Here is a 21,865-nt window from a genome sequence, read left to right as displayed (position 1 = left end):
TCCCTCCCTCCCTCCCTCCCAGTCCCAACTGCTTGCTTGCTTGCTTGTGCACTCACCACAGGCCGTTTTTTTTCAGTGAGGAAGATCGGGCGATTGCTGTCATCGGACCTTGTTTAATCAAGAGCCTTGTCATCGCATTACGGTGTTCCTGTTTTCCTGCATTTACACTTCATCCATTATTATGTAATCTTAGGGGGGGGGGGTCATAAGACTGTTTTGCTAGGCCCAGGGAAGCTGACAAGGGAGACACTTGGGGTTTTATTACATTGTACTGTAGGTCTTGGATGATGGGATCCCTTTCCAGTTGTCCTGGAACTGGCAAAAGCTGTCTGCGGCCCTGACTAGCAGTACATGTAGCAGCCACACACAGTAGATGCAACAGCCAGGGCTACTGTGTTTTGTGTCTTGGGCTGGCTGCTGTGCTGAACACCTGGTTTGGTTACTGCCTGGTGTGACCCTTAGCTGACTGGAGTAAGCAGGAGCAGACAGGCAGGAGTAGGCCTACAGCAGGGGTGCTCAACTAGAAACTGAAAAGGTCCACTCGCCAAATTTTGTACGTTTCCAGGGTCCAAAAAAGTCGCTACGGACCGATGCAGAAAATAGCCTCACTCGCTGGCCGCACTGGCCTCTTGCTCACTCACTGAGTTGTCATAGTGATGATACTTTTATTTGTCATAAGACTGGCTTCGCAGAAATACAGATCGCACTCCCACTCAAAATCAATCCCACTCCCGTTTCATAGGCTTTTTAAATGAAAAAATAAGCAAGCATTCCCGCTCTCATTTATTTCTATTCCCGCTCCTGCCCGCTCCCTTTCATCTTTATTCCCGCTCCTGCCCGCTCCCGTTCATCTTCAAAATTTTGACTCCCATCCCACGGGAATCCCGCAGGACCCGCGGGACCCACGGGAATTCCTGAAAAATGTCATCCTCTAATGTATACTAACAACACCCATGGAGAGGGGCCTTTCTTGTCGTCTGGTCCAGGGGCCCATGGAGCCGTCATCCGTCCCTAATTCGTCTGTTTGAGTTCTGTGTAAATCAGGGGAGAGGTAAATATTTAAGTGCCGCACTGCACTGCACTGCACTGCACTGAATTTGCATGCTTGAGGTCTGTCTATAGCCATTACATCGCTGGGTGTGTACAATACAGTCAAGCTTTTTTTATTGCACACACACACACACACACACACACACACACACATACACACACACACACACACACACACACACACACACACACACACACACACACACACACACACACACACACACACACACACACACACACACACTCTCTCTCTCTCTCTCACCAACACACACGCACACGCACACACACACACACAAGGCGGCACATTTTCCAGGAGTGTGTCCAGCTGGTGTTGCTCCCTCCACTCCTGTACAGATCTGGTGCTCAGCTGTGCTGGCACGCCCCACAACACCCCACCCCACCCCACCCCGCCTGCCTGCACTGTGGCCTGACCTCTACCCCCCCTTTACACACACACACACACACATACGCACGCACGCACACGCACTCACGCACACACACACACTATCCCCCTCTCTCTCTCACACTCACACACACAAGCACGCTATCCCCCTCTCTCTCTCTCACACACACACACACACACACACACACACACACACACACACACACACACACACACACACACACACACACACACACACACACACACACACACACACACACACACACACACACACACACACACACACTCCCAATCTCTCACACATACACACCACTCCTCTCTTTTAACCACCCAGCCCTTCCTCTCTCTCAAGCACACACACCTGCTGTTCACCAGTGTCACAGCACCAGCCCAACAGGCTTGTTTGCCAATCTGATTGGGGAGAGCCCACGGTTTACATTGCGCAATAGCAGCCAGGGAGCCCACAGGTTAGTAAGAGGTTGCTCAATGGGTGCAGCAAACTGACATAACATGACTTTCAGTTGGATGCTGTGCTGTGCTGTGCTGTGCTGCGGTGCGATACGGTGTGCTGTGGTGTGGTGTGACTCATGAACAGTAAAGACAGTAGAGGCAGTTGGCGAGACAGGGTGGGCCTAAGAAGCTTTTTTGGGAAAAAAACGAACAAAAAACATGGCATTACATGTGTCAGAATAAGAATGTTTCTTGCATGGCGTTATGTCCGACAGTCGCACCTTTTTGCCGTTATGACCTCTTGTTCAAATGAATTCTACGCTATGGCATATGTGAAATTATGAATTACAGTGCCCTCCATTATTATTGGCACCCCTGGTTGAGATGTGTTTTTTAGCTTCCAATTATTATTATTTTTCTCTAAATAATATGGGACCTTAATGGAAAAAAAGAGAAAAATCCAACCTTCAATACAAGTGCTTTTATTCAGTGGGGAAAAAATCCCACATAAAGAAATAATTATTTGACATCAAATAATGTGTGTCACAATTATTAGCACCCCTGTTGTTAATATTTTGTACAACCCCCTTTTGCCAACAAAACAGCACCTAATCTTCTCTTATAATGTTTCACAAGATGGGAAAAGACAGAAAGAGGGATCTTCAGCCATTCCTCTTTGCAGAATCTCTCTAAATCATCCAGAGACCTGGGTCCTCTCCTCTGTACTCTCCTCTTCAGCTCACCCCACAGGTTCTCAATGGGGTTGAGGTCTGGGGACTGAGATGGCCATGGGAGGAGCTTGATTTTGTGTCTGGTTAACCATTTCTGTGTAGATTTTGCCATATGTTTAGGGTCATTGTCTTGCTGAAAGACCCAGTGACGACCCATCTTCAGCTTTTTGGCAGAGGGCAACAGATTTTGATTTAAAATGTCCTGGTATTTCAAAGCATTCATGATGCCATGCACCCTAACAAGCTTCCCAGGGCCTTTGGAAGCGAAACAGCCCCACAGCATCACTGACCCACCCCCATACTTCACAGTGGGTATGAGGTGCTTTTCAGCATGCGCATCTTTCGTGGCACGCCAGACCCACTTAGAGTGTTTGTTGCCAAAAAGCTCAATCTTGGTCTCATCTGACCAAAGCACACGGTCCCAATTGAAGCCCCAATACCGCTGGGCGAACTCCAGACGTTTGCGTTTATGATTGTGGGTGAGGAAAGGTTTTCTCCGTGCATGCCTCCCAAACAGCTTGTTGGCGTGTAGACAGCGCCTGATGGTTGATTTGGAGACTTTGTGACCCCAGGATGCTACCATTTGTTGTAATTCTGTAACAGTGAGCTTTGGAGATATTTTGATTTCTCTGGTGGCAAAATAAACTTGGGTCCTCGTCCAGGCTTGTTTACCACTGTTCCAGTTGTTTTGAACTTCTTAATTATTCCTCTCACAGTAGATATGGGCAGCTGCAGTTGAGTGGCAATCATCTTGTAGCCTCTGCCTGACCTGTGAAGGTCGACGCACATCTGCCTCACTTGTATGCTGTGTTCCTTTGTCTTTCCCATGTTTAAGAGTGGATAAGAGAAATGGCCTCGGTGTCACGTCATAGTTATACCCCAGGGAAACAGGAAGTGATGAATTACTAATTAAATGTTCCTACATACTCTGGTAAACTTTGTAAACTACTGTAGAAATGACAGAAATGCTTCAATTATATTTATTTCCTGGGAATTGTTAAGGGTGCCAATAATTGTGGAACAGGTGATTTAATGAAAAATAATTATTTTTTTAGTCAGGGATTTTTTTTATTTTCTTACAATTCATTTGAGTTGAAGGCTACATTTTCCTACAATTTTCAGTGTGACAGTATTCTTCTGCAATAAACACTGAATTTATTTTAAGGCTTTTAACACATCTCAACCAGGGGTGCCAATAATTATGGAGGGCACTGTATATACAGTGTATTATTATACATTATATGTGTAATGTCTTGTGTTTTTCTGTATTTATATATGCATGCTACTGGACACCTTAATTTCCCCCAGGATTAATAAATGATACTCTAGTTTACTCTACATGTTTTTTTTTTCTCTCAAGTACAGTAGAAGCGTGGGAGAAACCGAAACAGTGACACATATTCCTCCCAAGCCCTCAAAGTGAACTGGTTTTTCAAGTTCTGCTTGTCGTCATTTTTAACCGTCCAGTGTGTGTGAGTGTGTGTGCTCTTTGCCGTTAAAAGCAAGCCTCGTCAAGTCACGATGAGCACGACCATAACTCTCTCTCACACACACGCACACACGTGGATCGATCCACACCTTTTGGTCTTGGTGTACACCAGGGGTGGGGAACCCATGTCTTGAGGGCCGTTTGCAGCCCATGAGGGCGTTTTATCCGGCCCTCGATATAATTTTAATGTTATTCAGCTTCACATGAAATATGACATATCTTGTTAAGGAATCTTAGAAAATGCATTTGCAATACAATTAAGTTATATTCTGGAAACCGAGAGAAGGTGGTGTTTGCCTTCAATATAGGCCTAAAGTGAAAGGGAAAATCCTGGTTTGTGTTCATAATACGGCCTTCGGATGACTTTTACAACCCTTGGATGAATTTGAAGTGGCCCTTCGAATGAATAAGGTTCCCCACCCCTGATGTACACTAATCCTTCCCTTCGAAAAGGCTTTGCGATACCCGTAAAAGTAAATGTACATGCAACACTGGCACATGGTATAACATAGCTGTTACACCATTTACTCCATTGTACCTAATGAGATAGATAGGCTGTGTTGTTACTGGAAAAACACTAAGAACCAGGGCTCTAAATTAACACCAGCCAACCGACCAAATGCTGGTGAAATTTCAGTTTGGCTAGTAAAAAAACAACTTACTAGCCACTCTGACCCATTAGTGAGTGTGTGTTTGACTAGTAAATCAGCATCTACAAGCCATCTTGGCTGGTGATGAAAAAAGTTAATTTAGAGCCCTGCTAAGAACCCACCATAAACTTGATCCAACCAGTGCAGAGTCAGCTGATAGTAAGTCAAGTACACAAGTCTACTGGTTACCCTGATAAGTTACCTGTGCATCATTTTTTGTTTACTTTTGACACTTCTCTCCATTTGTATAGGAGCCAAATGGCAACACAGGATCCCCATCATTATGCTATAATCCCAATGACCAATGAAAACACAGGCCTTAAAGCATAGACAGGGTTCTGCATTATTATACTATAATGGAAACACAGGCCTTAAAGCATAGACAGGGTTCTGCATTATTATACTATAATGGAAACACAGGCCTTAGTTAAAGCATAGACAGGGTTCAACTTCCCCATCGTTGTACTATAATGAAAACACAGGCCTTAAACCATAGACAGGGTTCTCCATCATTATACTATAATGAAAACACAGGCCTCAATACATAGGGTCTCCTTCATTATACTGTAATGAAAACACAGGCCTTAAAGCATAGACAGGGTCTCCTTCATAATATGAAAACACAGGCCTCAATACATAGGTTCTCCTTCATTATACTATAATGAAAACACAGGCCTTAAAGCACAGACAGGGTTCTCCATACGTTTATTCATCTCATACATTCCTCACAGACGCTCCTTTGGAAGATTGGGCTGAGGAGAAAGGGAAGAAGGGGTGAGGGAGGATAAGATGCTGACATTTCTATGAAAGTGTGTGTGTGTGTGTGTGGGTCTGGTGTCCATTTGTGTGTGTGTGTGTGTGTGTGTGTGTGTGTGTGTGTGTGTGTGTGTGTGTGTGTGTGTGTGTGTGTGTGTGTGTGTGTGTGTGTGTGTGTTTGTGTGTGTATGTGTGTTTGTGTGTGTTTGTGTGTGTGTGTGTGTGTGTGTGTGTGTGTGTGTGTGAGTGAGAGCGTCATTAGTGTTATTTTTGGTGATCCACTGGTCGTCTTCAGTGAAAGTGGGGGGGCACAGGGGGTGGGGGGGGCAGTGAGTGAGTGTCCATTCCCCTGCATGACTCCCCTGCGTGAGGTCCAGGCTGGCCCACCCACTATGCTGTGGTGTGGTGGTGTGTGGTGGGTACACATGCTCCTATCCAGTCCAGCAGGGGGAGGATGAGGTTAGGGAGTGGGGGAGTGGTGGGGGAGTGGTGTGTGTGTGTGTGTGTGTGTGTGTGTGTGTGTGTGTGTGTGTGTGTGTGTGTGTGTGTGTGTGTGTGTGTGTGTGTGTGTGTGTGTGTGTGTGTATATAGAATATGCGCTTGTCTGTGTGTGTGTGTGTGTGTGTGTGTGTGTAATATGTGCTTGTCTGTGTGTGCGCACGTGTGTGTGTGTGTGTGTGTGTGTAGAATATGTGCTTGTCTGTGTGTGTGTGTGTGTGGGGGGGAGAGGGAGGGAGGGAGGGAGGCAGCCAGCCAGCATCGTTGGTCTTTACAGTCTGCAGTCCCAGGAGTCCGTACTGTACTACAGTCTGCGTCCCAGACCTCCCTCCGTACTGTACTTCAATGCCCAAGTGCTACAATGTCAATGGACCAGTGAGGAGCATCTGAGGTCAATATCCAAGTCTGTCTGTGAGACAACACCGGGGGCCGGTCTCTTTCTGTCTTTCTTTCTTTCTCTCTCTCTTTCTTGCTCTCATTCACGTGGCATCGGGAAAAGAAACGGATAGAGCTTCGGTGATATTTAAAAACAGCCAGACTACAAATGTCTTACCTTTAAAAAAAACAAAAACAAAAAACAAAAAAAGAAAGAGAAAAAAAACACTATTTAAAATACAGCCTGATTTGGCATCCATGCATGCCAAACAAACAAAAGAAAAAAATATACACTTTGTTTTCTTTTTGATGAATATACATTTTTACATTCCATTTTGAGAAGTTCCGAAGGGCTCTCTCCATCTGAGCTGCCCTCTCCTTTTATGACGTCCTCACATCACATCCATATATTAAAACACAGACATGTCATACCACACCATACAGCAGGTCCAAATGCTATCATCCTAAAATACAGTATAAAACTATAACTTACATGGTTGCTTTGTATTCTTTTGTTTTGTTTTGTTTCTCAACTGTTATGATGATTGCTAACGGTATCTGGATGTCTGGTGGGGAAAAAATAGTTCACAACTCAATGCTGTTACAACTTGTTTTTTTTTTCTTTGTGTTTTCATTGTGAAACGACATACAAATGTAAAATGCTATCACCCATTAGCATCGTCACCTTCCAGACCAATGGTTGCGTTCCAATATGTGACCTTGCTTCCTCCACTTGTGCTTATGGCCTCGCCCCGCCTCCTGGCCCCTCCTCTGTGGAGAAAACAATTAAGTTTCCCAGCTGTCAGCCTAGCCACAAAAACTTTTGGGGGACTGTTTTTCATTCATCATTCCAATTGCAAATGAGAAAAACACTTAAAAATTGAGCTTTCGCAAGATATTGAAATGTAATGCTGTTGTCAGTGATGTCATCATGACATGTTACTTCTTGGTACGAGGCCAAAAGCACAAGTGGAGGAAGCAAGGTTGCATATTGGAACGCACCCAATGTCATGTCTCGAGAAGTTTCAGAGGGAGCGGTACAGTATTTGGCAGCTAGCTTTGGTTGGTTGATTGTTTATCCCTAAAGTACCTGTCGATTAGTGTTTTGTGAGCCCTTTATCTGTGACAGAATTTAAGGCGATATGGGGAACGAACTTAACGAACTCAAAATAATAATAATAGCAACATCGATAATAATAATAATAATAATAAAAAAAAACGATATTATAAATACAAACATGTGAAAATGTAGTGTTGTGATTTAGGGGTCGGTTCTGATGGCCAGTGATTGTCCTAGACGTGTGCAGGTGACAGGTCTCTTTAAGAGTGCATTATGCGGTGTAGGGTATTCCCATAACTTAATTCCACCCCACACCAGGCTATAAACGAGTCCGATAACCGCTCAGACACACTCTTTACCCATTTCATTACCAGGCACATTAGCTCTGCCTTTCAGGCCGATACAACATCAACAAAGTATTTGACTTTATATTTGAGTGAAAACTATGGCGCATTTCTTTTCTCCATTGGTGACCAAAAAAACCCAAAAAACATTATAACTTTGACACAGCTCAGCATACCAAAAGGAGGGGGAGAGGGGTAGCCTGGTAAACCAGCGCCACCCTCTTGGCGCCGAAAATGTTTCAGCTGCGAGTGGGTCTGGCCACGGATTTGAGAACGTTTTGAACACTGTGCCCTGAGTCTGGCAAAACCAATTACAACGCAGAGATGTGTTTTGAATCAAAGCGGGCAGGGTTTTGAGGGAGTGACGACGAAGCTTGCAACACCGTTGGGAAAGCACATCAACGGCAAAGATCGCCGATTGGTCAGAGCGCCGGCACGGTTTGAAAAAACAACAGGTTGTTCTCATCAGCAATCGTCCGAGGTATCGTTCATCGGGGCCAGACTAAATTACTCCGGTCTCACATTTAGGCTGGTTTATCAGGCTAGGAGAGGGGGGCATATGAGACAGAAGAGTGAGTCATCCAGTTCAGCTTGATCTTATACAAAAGGAGTCCATTTTTAAACATTCCCAGTGCTCCGACAAGACATAATGGAGAGACCATATAGCATAGTAGGCCATTACGCCTTTGATGACGTGTGTGTTTGTCGTATACGTATAGACTTGCATGTACAAATAGTCTCGGCTGATTTCAGTTCAGTTCAGTTCATTTAAAAGCTTCCTTCCTTTTTAGAAACGACGGTCAGTCCCTTCAATGGCACAGAGACAGGAAGAGTAGAGTAGAGGGACAGAGGAGAGGAGGGGAAAACCATCCATCAACATCCACCAAAACTGCAGGGTTGCTTTTTAGGGTCACCAAGGTGGTGGGGGAGGGGGACCACGCCCCAATGGGGGTGTTGGGGTCACGATATCCCCCCTACATGTTCTGACGACTCGAGTGAGTCTTGCTTGTTCAGGGTTCACAGTATTGACAGTATCAAAACAGCTGATGGCAGGTCGGACTGCAGTTTTGTTTTTGCCACCATTTTGGTGTTGAGTGAAACGATGGCGTTTTTCAGTTCCGTTCTCTCGATTCTTGCATGTCAAGGGGGTATTATGAGGGTTGCAGAGTTCAGGTGGGTGGGTGTGTGGGTGGCGGTTCGCTAACACCAGTCGGCGATGTAGTCGAAGTCTCCGAACATCTCCTGCTCGTTGGTGGTGAGGACCCGGGGCTCGCGCGGCGGCGTCAGAATGGGCGCCTCCGATGTGAACTCGTCGTCGAAGTTGCTGACGTCCTCGCGGCCCTTTATGGTGGGCACGAACGGCGGCCGCACCTTCTTAGCCAGCAGCCCGTTCCAGTCCACGTTCTGGCACAGACACAGACAACACAGGAGCAGAGTTAGTTATTAGACATTAACAACAACAAGACAACAAGACGTGTCTCCTGTTTTAAATGAGCTGTTACCAGAATGACTATGGCCAAGTCGTAGTGCATTACTAAAGGCCCTGTACACTGTCACAGTGGTGTCGTACTATGTTACTACAATGTTCCAGTGGTGGATCGATGTGTGTTAAGGGGCTACTAATATAGTTTCATTTTTGACAATAATTGGGTGAAATTGCAATTGAACAAAAACATATTGTGTGGTACTTGAGAATGGAGGAGGATATTAACTTATACGTAATTGGTATTCTACTTCTGATGTAATTTTATGATGAACCTATTGTGTAAAGGTAGAGGTTTGTAAGAAAAGGTTCAAAGAAAGACTACAGCAACTAGCCAGTAAGAGTAACCACAGAAACACTTACTCTAAAGAAAGGGTGCTTCGAATTAATTTGAACTTGCCAGTAATGGTAAATACAGAAACACTTACTCTAAAGAAAGGGTGCTTCTTCACTTCTTCAGCGTCTTTCTCTCCAGCTCCCAAACGCCTCTCTGGGTTCCTCCTCAACAGCTGGTGGCAGACAACACCAACCAAAAGTCAGGCAATGCATGTCTTGCATATAGGCCAAGATTATACATAATACTAGTTGTGTACTTACATCGCACTTCTACTTCAGTTTATACAAGTCAGAGGTGCCGTAGTTGTCAGCCAATTAGCAACTTAGGTAGTTGTCAATGGGAAATTGCATGGCAAACAGTAGCTAACATAATTAGCAAGTATGGTTTCGAGAAAAGCACCCCTGGTCTAGCTTATTAAGTAGCCGTTAGTTAACTTGGTTGATCTAATACTCTACGTACCCGTCTCATGATGGAGATGGCCTCCGTGGAGAGGAATCGTGGGTAGCGGACTTCATCGTTGACGATGCTGTCAAACACCTCCTCCTCATCGTCACCTGGGAATGGGGACTACACACACAGACACACATGTAGACATACGCAGGAGTAAAAAAAATGCTCACTTTTTGTCAATATATCCAAGGACTTGTCTATGTCTATGCCGGTTAAAGAGACATTTTGCCAGTATGTGGATGTCACCAATGGGACTGCAGTCGCCAAAACCATTTGGGACACATCATCTTCAGTCATAATAATAATGATAATAATAAAGGCATCTCTCCAACTAGCATCTGGTAGATGAGCATTTCTGGCGCTAGACCTTTATCATTTACATACATGGGTCAGGCGGTGCAACGGAGTCTATTGCCCATAAATTAACTAGTCATTGGTGGTTGATATGCTGCAATGAATATGCTTCTTAGATAGTCCACTAAAAGCAAACAAACTGAAAAAAACATACACGTAGTGGCACTGGCTGTCAATGCGCTGCCCTGATATTATCATTTCCATACACATGACATGAGTGCCTCACCTCTTTTAACATCATCATTTCCATACGCATGACTTGTTGAATACATCACATGATGCTACTGTAGACATACAGACACTCCCTAAAGTGACTGTGGGTGGCTTTTGGCCTGGAGCTGATGTCATCAGACGGTGCCCAACCTTCTTGGGGTGTTTCGACCCTTAACCGTAACACCCTCCAGCTGGCGGGTCAGCAGTGGTGGCCAGGCCACTACCCATCAGCTCCAAGCCTCCAGCCCCCCTCCTCCCTCTTAAACCACAACCAGCATGAGGCTCTCTCTGCTGCCTCCCCAATTCTGCACACAGCGGTCTTCCTCTCCTTGCCAGATATGCCAAGAGCATATCACTTCCATACACCTGACATGGTTGCCTCACCTCTCCAACCAGCATCTCGAAGATGAGCACTCCCAGCCCCCACCAGTCCACCGCCCGCGTGTACGACGTCTCCGTCAGCACTTCCGGCGCCAGGAACTCGGGCGTGCCGCAGAACGTGCTGGTGCGGTCACGGAAGCCCATGCCTGACCACGAAAGAAAATAAAACAAAAAAAAGAAAGAAAGAAAGAAAGAGAGAAAACAAAAAAAGAGCCAGTCAGCCCAGTAGGACAGTGAGATCATTAGGCCAGTGTTTCCCAACCTTTTTTGTCCTGCGTACCCCCTAAGCCATTTTGTCATATGATGAGTACCCCCTCGCCCTCACACATGCTCTGTTCCTCTATCCCAATGTGACTACACTCACTATATCTCCTATTATTACATTTTTCCGCGTACCCCCTGAGGTGTGCTCGCGTACCCCTAGTGGTACACGTACCCCTGGTTGGGAAACACTGCATTAGGCCACAATGGTGACTAATGGATGTGGGTGAGCCACGTATGGAGTACTGCATGGGCCTACAGGGGTCCGGTCCAGGGACACAGGGGCCCATGAACCAAGGGGCCCCTGAAAGTCAAGCCTCTATAATTCTCATTCTCACATTGGGTTAAATACTGCACTTTTAACAACTATATTTTAAACATATCTCAGGGGACAAACCTCGGAACCCCCAACAACGAACAAAATCCTCCTGTAACCATCTGTCACTAAAATCCTGATTTGTTTTGGGGGAAACTAGCAACACCCATGGAGGGGGGGGGGGGGGGGGGGTGTTGCTGTCTGGCCCAGGGGCCCATGGAGTCATAATCCGTCCCGGTATGTGGTGAACTACTCTCTCGCTCTCTCTCTCGCTCTCTCTCTCTCAGGCAGATGAATGAAAGGGGGATGAGAACTCTGGCTCATGAGTCATCTGTGTTTGCGGAGGGTTTTGTTTCGTTTGCATGGGGTTGAGTTGAGTGGGAGTGTTGCAAGTCACCTGACTACATATGTTCACAGGCAGGTGACTATGTTTGGCAACTTGTGCTTGTTCTTGTGCAACACTCAAAACAGTACTTTTGGAAAGTATGATGTTGTCACAATGCAAACACAAAATACCAAAAGTTGAATGGACATAGTCTCCTACTATGTAAAATGCACAAATCCATTTTACCTAACTACTTAGCCTTCAAAAAAAGTACAAATGACAGAGACTACAAAAACTACAAAGATCAAAATCAATTTCCCCTCACCTTCCTTGCACAAGCCAAAGTCTGCAATCTTCACATAGCCCTCAGTGTCCAGCAGGAGATTATCCAACTTTAGATCTCTGCAGAGAAACACACAACACCCCATAAAAGACACCATTATTAATAATTATTAATAGTAATTAATATCATTATTTAACACATTATTTATTTAGTATTACTATTATCAATACCTAATTACATGCCAAATATTACAAATATCGATATTTTTTTTTAATCAATGAAGCACTGCAAAACTGAAACAAATGGATCAAAGTAATCAAATGGATCAGGGTGCTATTCAGTAATCTTCAGACCAACTGACCTGTAGACAATCTTGTGGTCATGAAGGAACTGCAATCCCAGGACAACACAGGCAGCGTAGAAACTAGAATGGGAGCAAAGAAAGAACATTACACAACATGGTTAGATTGAAGGCGCCCTAGAATTACTTCTGTAGTTGCAGATCCATGAATGAATACAATGGAATACGGTTAGTGAAGTGTGTGTGTGTGTGTGTGTGTGTGTGTGTGTGTGTGTGTGTGTGTGTGTGTGTGTGTGTGTGTGTGTGTGTGTGTGTGTGTGTGTGTGTGTGTGTGTGTGTGTGTGTGTAAAATGAGTGGAAAAGTGTGTGAGTGAATGAGTGATGTTGTTTGAACTGTATAGTATGTTAAACCATGTGCAGCTTTGGTAATGTCAAACTCCAACATGGTAATGTAGTAAAAAAGAGACTCTTGTGTGCTACACTGCTTGATTCACCTTGTGCCCTGATGAAGGCCCTGTAGCGGCCGAAACATGTTGGCAGTAGCAGTATTTTTAATTATTTAAGTTCAAACATGAACTAGCCTTGTTAATAAAGCGGTTTTATCTTAGAAGAGTGCCTTGGCGTCCTGCCTTTTTTTAATTTTTTTTAATTTTTTTTTTTTTTTATGGTAATGTAGTACTCAGCGTGTGGCTCAGAGGCGACAGTAACGTAGTACTTATGATGCTCACACAGCGTGTGGCTCAGAGGCGACAGTAACGTAGTATTTATGATACTCACACAGCGTGTGGCTCGGAGGCGACAGTAACGTAGTATTTATGATACTCACACAGCGTGTGGCTCAGAGGCGACAGTAACGTAGTATTTATGATACTCACACAGCGCGTGGCTCAGAGGCGACAGTAACGTAGTATTTATGATACTCACACAGCGCGTGGCTCAGAGGCGACAGTAACGTAGTATTTATGATACTCACACAGCGTGTGGCTCAGAGGCGACAGTAACGTAGTATTTATGATACTCACACAGCGTGTGGCTCAGAGGCGACAGTAACGTAGTATTTATGATACTCACACAGCGCGTGGCTCAGAGGCGACAGTAACGTAGTATTTATGATACTCACACAGCGTGTGGCTCAGAGGCGACAGTAACGTAGTATTTATGATACTCACACAGCGTGTGGCTCAGAGGCGACAGTAACGTAGTGTTTATGATACTCACACAGCGTGTGGCTCAGAGGCGACAGTAACGTAGTATTTATGATGCTCACACAGCGTGTGGCTCAGAGGCGACAGTAACGTAGTATTTATGATACTCACACAGCGCGTGGCTCAGAGGCGACAGTAACGTAGTATTTATGATACTCACACAGCGCGTGGCTCAGAGGCGACAGTAACGTAGTATTTATGATACTCACACAGCGTGTGGCTCAGAGGCGACAGTAACGTAGTATTTATGATACTCACACAGCGTGTGGCTCAGAGGCGACAGTAACGTAGTATTTATGATACTCACACAGCGTGTGGCTCAGAGGCGACAGTAACGTAGTATTTATGATGCTCACACAGCGTGTGGCTCAGAGGCGACAGTAACGTAGTATTTATGATACTCACACAGCGTGTGGCTCAGAGGCGACAGTAACGTAGTATTTATGATACTCACACAGCGTGTGGCTCAGAGGCGACAGTAACGTAGTATTTATGATACTCACACAGCGTGTGGCTCAGAGGCGACAGTAACGTAGTATTTATGATACTCACACAGCGTGTGGCTCAGAGGCGACAGTAACGTAGTGTTTATGATGCTCACACAGCGTGTGGCTCAGAGGCGACAGTAACGTAGTATTTATGATACTCACACAGCGTGTGGCTCAGAGGCGACAGTAACGTAGTATTTATGATGCTCACACAGCGTGTGGCTCAGAGGCGACAGTAACGTAGTATTTATGATACTCACATAGCGTGTGGCTCGGAGAAGACGGTAACGTAGTAGTACTGTTTATGATATTTACACAGCGCATGTCTCAGAGAAGACCGTAACGTAGTATTTATGATACTCACACAGCGTGTGGCTCAGTGAAGACGGTAACGTAGTATTTATGATACTCACACAGCGTGTGGCTCAGTGAAGACGGTAACGTAGTATTTATGATACTCACACAGCGTGTGGCTCAGAGGCGACAGTAACGTAGTATTTATGATACTCACACAGCGTGTGGCTCAGAGGCGACAGTAACGTAGTATTTATGATACTCACACAGCGTGTGGCTCAGAGGCGATAGTAACGTAGTATTTATGATACTCACACAGCGTGTGGCTCAGAGGCGACAGTAATGTATAGTATTTATGATACTCACACAGCGTGTGGCTCAGAGGCGACAGTAACGTAGTATTTATGATACTCACACAGCGTGTGGCTCGGAGGCGACAGTAATGTATAGTATTTATGATACTCACACAGCGTGTGGCTCAGAGGCGACAGTAACGTAGTATTTATGATACTCACACAGCGTGTGGCTCAGAGGCGACAGTAATGTATAGTATTTATGATACTCACACAGCGTGTGGCTCAGAGGCGACAGTAACGTAGTATTTATGATACTCACACAGCGTGTGGCTCAGAGGCGACAGTAACGTAGTATTTATGATGCTCACACAGCGTGTGGCTCAGAGGCGACAGTAACGTAGTATTTATGATGCTCACACAGCGTGTGGCTCAGAGGCGACAGTAACGTAGTATTTATGATACTCACACAGCGTGTGGCTCAGAGGCGACAGTAACGTAGTATTTATGATACTCACACAGCGTGTGGCTCAGAGGCGACAGTAACGTAGTATTTATGATACTCACACAGCGTGTGGCTCAGAGGCGACAGTAATGTATAGTATTTATGATACTCACACAGCGTGTGGCTCAGAGGCGACAGTAACGTAGTATTTATGATACTCACACAGCGTGTGGCTCAGAGGCGACAGTAATGTATAGTATTTATGATACTCACACAGCGTGTGGCTCAGAGGCGACAGTAACGTAGTATTTATGATACTCACACAGCGTGTGGCTCAGAGGCGACAGTAACGTAGTATTTATGATACTCACACAGCGTGTGGCTCAGAGGCGACAGTAACGTAGTATTTATGATACTCACACAGCGTGTGGCTCAGAGGCGACAGTAACGTAGTATTTATGATACTCACACAGCGTGTGGCTCAGAGGCGACAGTAACGTAGTATTTATGATACTCACACAGCGTGTGGCTCAGAGGCGACAGTAACGTAGTATTTATGATACTCACACAGCGTGTGGCTCAGAGGCGACAGTAACGTAGTAGTCATGATACTCACACAGCGTGTGGCTCAGAGGCGACAGTAACGTAGTATTTATGATACTCACACAGCGTGTGGCTCAGAGGCGACAGTAACGTAGTAGTCATGATACTCACACAGCGTGTGGCTCAGAGGCGACAGTAACGTAGTATTTATGATACTCACACAGCGTGTGGCTCAGAGGCGACAGTAACGTAGTATTTATGATACTCACACAGCGTGTGGCTCAGAGGCGACAGTAACGTAGTATTTATGATACTCACACAGCGTGTGGCTCAGAGGCGACAGTAACGTAGTATTTATGATACTCACACAGCGTGTGGCTCAGAGGCGACAGTAACGTAGTATTTATGATACTCACACAGCGTGTGGCTCAGAGGCGACAGTAACGTAGTAGTCATGATACTCACACAGCGTGTGGCTCAGAGGCGACAGTAACGTAGTATTTATGATACTCACACAGCGTGTGGCTCAGAGGCGACAGTAACGTAGTGGTCATGATACTCACACAGCGTGTGGCTCGGAGGCGACAGTAACGTAGTATTTATGATACTCACACAGCGTGTGGCTCAGAGGCGACAGTAACGTAGTATTTATGATACTCACACAGCGTGTGGCTCAGAGGCGACAGTAACGTAGTATTTATGATACTCACACAGCGTGTGGCTCAGAGGCGACAGTAACGTAGTATTTATGATACTCACACAGCGTGTGGCTCAGTGAAGACGGTAACGTAGTATTTATGATACTCACACAGCGTGTGGCTCAGAGGCGACAGTAACGTAGTATTTATGATACTCACACAGCGTGTGGCTCAGAGGCGACAGTAACGTAGTATTTATGATACTCACACAGCGTGTGGCTCAGTGAAGACGGTAACGTAGTATTTATGATACTCACACAGCGTGTGGCTCAGAGGCGACAGTAACGTAGTATTTATGATACTCACACAGCGTGTGGCTCAGAGGCGACAGTAACGTAGTATTTATGATACTCACACAGCGTGTGGCTCAGAGGCGACAGTAACGTAGTATTTATGATACTCACACAGCGTGTGGCTCAGAGGCGACAGTAACGTAGTATTTATGATACTCACACAGCGTGTGGCTCAGAGGCGACAGTAACGTAGTATTTATGATACTCACACAGCGTGTGGCTCAGAGGCGACAGTAATGTATAGTATTTATGATGCTCACACAGCGTGTGGCTCAGAGGCGACAGTAACGTAGTATTTATGATACTCACACAGCGTGTGGCTCAGAGGCGACAGTAACGTAGTATTTATGATACTCACACAGCGTGTGGCTCAGAGGCGACAGTAACGTAGTATTTATGATACTCACACAGCGTGTGGCTCAGAGGCGACAGTAACGTAGTATTTATGATACTCACACAGCGTGTGGCTCGGAGAAGACGGTAACGTAGTAGTACTGTTTATGATACTCACACAGCGTGTGGCTCAGAGGCGACAGTAACGTAGTATTTATGATGCTCACACAGCGTGTGGCTCAGAGGCGACAGTAACATAGTATTTATGATACTCACACAGCGTGTGGCTCAGAGGCGACAGTAACGTAGTGGTCATGATACTCACACAGCGTGTGGCTCGGAGAAGACGGTAACGTAGTATTTATGATACTCACACAGCGTGTGGCTCAGAGGCGACAGTAACGTAGTATTTATGATGCTCACACAGCGTGTGGCTCAGAGGCGACAGTAACGTAGTATTTATGATACTCACACAGCGTGTGGCTCAGAGGCGACAGTAACGTAGTATTTATGATACTCACACAGCGTGTGGCTCAGAGGCGACAGTAACGTAGTATTTATGATGCTCACACAGCGTGTGGCTCAGAGGCGACAGTAACGTAGTATTTATGATACTCACACAGCGTGTGGCTCAGAGGCGACAGTAACGTAGTATTTATGATGCTCACACAGCGTGTGGCTCAGAGGCGACAGTAACGTAGTATTTATGATGCTCACACAGCGTGTGGCTCAGAGGCGACAGTAACATAGTATTTATGATACTCACACAGCGTGTGGCTCAGAGGCGACAGTAACGTAGTGGTCATGATACTCACACAGCGTGTGGCTCAGAGGCGACAGTAACGTAGTATTTATGATACTCACACAGCGTGTGGCTCAGAGGCGACAGTAACATAGTATTTATGTGGCTCAGAGGCGACAGTAACGTAGTATTTATGATACTCACACAGCGTGTGGCTCAGAGGCGACAGTAACATAGTATTTATGATACTCACACAGCGTGTGGCTCAGAGGCGACAGTAACGTAGTATTTATGATACTCACACAGCGTGTGGCTCGGAGAAGACGGTAACGTAGTAGTACTGTTTATGATATTTACACAGCGCGTGTCTCAGAGAAGACCGTAACGTAGTAGTCATGATACTCACACAGCGCGTGGCTCGGAGAAGACGTTAACGTAGTAGTACTGTTTATGATATTTACACAGCGCGTGTCTCAGAGAAGACCGTAGCGTAGTAGTCATGACACTCACACAGCGCGTGGCTCGGAGAAGACGTTAACGTAGTAGTACTGTTTATGATATTTACACAGCGCGTGTCTCAGAGAAGACCGTAACGTAGTAGTCATGATACTCACACAGCGCGTGGCTCGGAGAAGACCGTAACGTAGTAGTCATGATACTCACACAGCGCGTGTCTCAGAGAAGACCGTAACGTAGTAGTCATGATACTCACACAGCGCGTGGCTCGGAGAAGACGTTAACGTAGTAGTACTGTTTATGATATTTACACAGCGCGTGTCTCAGAGAAGACCGTTACGTAGTAGTCATGATACTCACACAGCGCGTGGCTCGGAGAAGACGTTAACGTAGTAGTACTGTTTATGATATTTACACAGCGCGTGTCTCAGAGAAGACCGTAACGTAGTAGTCATGATACTCACACAGCGCGTGGCTCGGAGAAGACGTTAACGTAGTAGTACTGTTTATGATATTTACACAGCGCGTGTCTCAGAGAAGACCGTAACTTAGTAGTCATGATACTCACACAGCGCGTGGCTCAGAGAAGACGTTAACGAAGTAGTACTGTTTATGATATTTACACAGCGCGTGGCTCAGAGAAGACCGTAACGTAGTAGTCATGATACTCACACAGCGCGTGGCTCGGAGAAGACGTTAATGTATAGTATTTATGATACTCACACAGCGTGTGGCTTGGAGAAGACGGTAACGTAGAAGTACTCATGATACTCACACAGTACGTTAACGAAGTAGTACTGTTTATGATATTTACACAGCGCGTGGCTCAGAGAAGACCGTAACGTAGTATTTATGATACTCACACAGCGTGTGGCTCGGAGAAGACGGTAACGTAGTAGTACTGTTTATGATATTTACACAGCGCGTGGCTCAGAGAAGACCGTAACGTAGTAGTCATGATACTCACACAGCGCGTGGCTCGGAGAAGACGTTAACGTAGTAGTACTGTTTATGATATTTACACAGCGCGTGGCTCAGAGAAGACCGTAACATAGTAGTCATGATACTCACACAGCGCGTGGCTCGGAGAAGACGTTAACGTAGTAGTACTGTTTATGATATTTACACAGCGCGTGTCTCAGAGAAGACCGTAACGTAGTAGTCATGATACTCACACAGCGCGTGGCTCGGAGAAGACGTTAACGTAGTAGTACTGTTTATGATATTTACACAGCGCGTGTCTCAGAGAAGACCGTAACGTAGTAGTCATGATACTCACACAGCGCGTGGCTCGGAGAAGACGTCTGCGTGGATGTGCATCATCAGGTCTCCTCCGGCCGCGTACTCCATGACGAAGCACACGTGCTCGCGCGTCTGGAAGCAGGCGAACAGGTTCACCAGGAACGGGTGCCGCACGCTGTTCACCGTCTCAAAGATGCGCTTTTCACACATCAGGCTGCACATGGATGGGGAAGAAGAAGAGGAAAACACGTTAGAAGAATACAGACACACACTTGGAGTAAGGAAGGACATTCAGCTCTGATATAATATGTTCTACTGAATGGGGCAGCCGTGGCCTAGTGGGGCAGCTGTGGCCTAGTGATTAGAGAGTTGGTCTTTAAATCTGGGGGTTGCAGGTTCAAATCTCCCCTGACCTCTCCCTACATCTCCATCCATGGCTGAAGTGCCCTTGAGTAAGGCACCTAACTGCACATTGCTCCCGGGACTGTAACCAATACCCTGACAAATAATAGTTGTAGGTCGCTTTGAATAAAATGAAAGCTTCAGCTAAGTGAAATGTAATGTGATAATGTAATGAATTTGTGAGTATGTGAAAATCTGTTAGGGTACCAAAAACGCAGATATATCCATCTACGCATGAGCAGGTTTTCACACAAACATCCTTGTTGTGTATCCTATTCAATGTGAAATTCAATGCAAATGCGCTTAGCTTTTTCTTTAGAAAAACTGGCTAACTACTACACATTTGAGAAACGCACCCCAGGGTTTTATAGCAACACTAGAGCGCTTTCCCCTACAAGGTTGGAAGAAGAGTGTGGTTTCAGAAGTCTTGTTTGAACAACAGTTTGCCTATCTGTTGTTGCCAACTCCCCCGCGGCTTACCTGTCCACCTCATCTCGAGCCACGATGTCGCCCTTCTTCAACGCTTTGATGGCAAACATTTCCCCAGTGCTCTTGTACTCCGCCAGTAACACCTGAAACAAGATGATCGTGGAATGAAATCAAGTAACATTGTATAGTGCCTTTCAGACACTGAGCCAGTTCAGTCTACTTAACGAAAACCAATACACTGTAAAAATCAGAGATATACTGTATACTCAGTAGAGTAGGATTTTATTCCTAATTTTATTCAATCAGGTCACTGTTTTGCCACAAATGTGAACAGCATTTACATCATGCACAACCACAAATATATATGATGCAAAAAAAGTTCTGAAGACATCTCAGGCGTGGCCTGGTGCTGGTGGCCTCTTACCTTTCCAAAGTGTCCTCGTCCGAGCACCGCTACACACTTGAAGTCGTTCAGGTTGAACTGGAACTCCTCCTCCTCCCTACAGACAAGCAATGATACACAATGCTCAGCTGCAGAGAACACAACGACACACAGACACTCACAACCACGGGATTTGATCAGACAAATCTGGCAACACTGCTCACAACCACGGTTGCCTGATGAGACTTCCGGCAACCCCAGAAAATGCTAAAAACTGGCCTGGTCCTATTGCTTTCCATGGTCATAAATCTGCAAAAAAAAACCAGCCCAAATGCCCTTTTTACCCTTTTTTTTCTAGCCCGCAGATGGTTATCCTAAACCGCCCCATCTAACAACACTGCTCACAACCTTCCCAGTAAAGCCCAGGGAAACATATCCCGCTTGGAAGAGTAGTAAGTGATGAGACTAAGCTAAATATCGCTGCGATGGCCTGTGGACCATAAACCACCCATATGAATTCCATCTCGTCATCCCTCTTTAAGATAGTCATCGTTCTATTTACTTTACCATGTAAACTACCTTATGGGCTACATTAAAAACGCTTCCTCGCCCCTGTGACTGTTTTCATTTCAGCTCAATTTATTGATATTTAAAAAGGGCAGTACATGAAGCGTCACAGACAGTACACGCTGCACAGAGACAACCTCAGCACGGGTATTTGGGACCAGCGGACCCCACAGACATTTCAATTTATGGATATTTTAAGGGCAGTATCACCATAAAACATGCTCTCAGCACAGATGGGTGCACAGAAACACCCATCACGTGTACTGGGAATAGCACATAGGGGATATTTGCAAAAAGCAAGACAGTCATAGCTGAGGACAACCAAAGAGGTGATGCAGAGGCTTGAACAAATACACCTATACTTTTTGGATGAATCTATAAATTCCTCTTAGTCACTGCCCTTTCCCGTGTACTTTCCCAGTACTATATATAACAACCTCTGTCAAAACTGCATTACAATGTCTTTGTTTTGTTGCCACGATTTGCCTCCACCTGTACACTACTATACCATGCTGCAATGTGCTCTCTACTCACTTGACGTCT

General features: G+C 45.5%; 1 protein-coding gene across 1 annotated transcript in view; it reads right to left on the bottom strand.

The window, feature by feature from the left end:
* Positions 1-5,461: 5,461 nt before the first annotated feature.
* Positions 5,462-21,865, bottom strand: part of pkn2b (protein kinase N2b) — an 87,043-nt gene continuing 70,639 nt past the window's right edge. Inside the window, exons 15-23 of the mRNA XM_063200520.1 lie at positions 20,798-20,873; positions 20,425-20,516; positions 19,580-19,756; positions 12,571-12,633; positions 12,252-12,328; positions 11,028-11,170; positions 10,086-10,193; positions 9,718-9,798; positions 5,462-9,210 (exon numbers count right to left, since the gene is read on the bottom strand). Of these exons, the coding sequence (XP_063056590.1) occupies positions 9,007-9,210; positions 9,718-9,798; positions 10,086-10,193; positions 11,028-11,170; positions 12,252-12,328; positions 12,571-12,633; positions 19,580-19,756; positions 20,425-20,516; positions 20,798-20,873 (1,021 nt within the window). The 3' untranslated portion in view covers positions 5,462-9,006. The remainder of the gene's footprint in view (positions 9,211-9,717; positions 9,799-10,085; positions 10,194-11,027; positions 11,171-12,251; positions 12,329-12,570; positions 12,634-19,579; positions 19,757-20,424; positions 20,517-20,797; positions 20,874-21,865) is intronic.

This window comes from Engraulis encrasicolus, chromosome 6 (assembly GCF_034702125.1).
Source record: "Engraulis encrasicolus isolate BLACKSEA-1 chromosome 6, IST_EnEncr_1.0, whole genome shotgun sequence".
In the NCBI taxonomy this organism is placed as follows: domain Eukaryota; kingdom Metazoa; phylum Chordata; class Actinopteri; order Clupeiformes; family Engraulidae; genus Engraulis; species Engraulis encrasicolus.
Note: the sequence above shows the minus strand (reverse complement) of the source record. Positions and strands in the feature narration are given on the sequence as shown.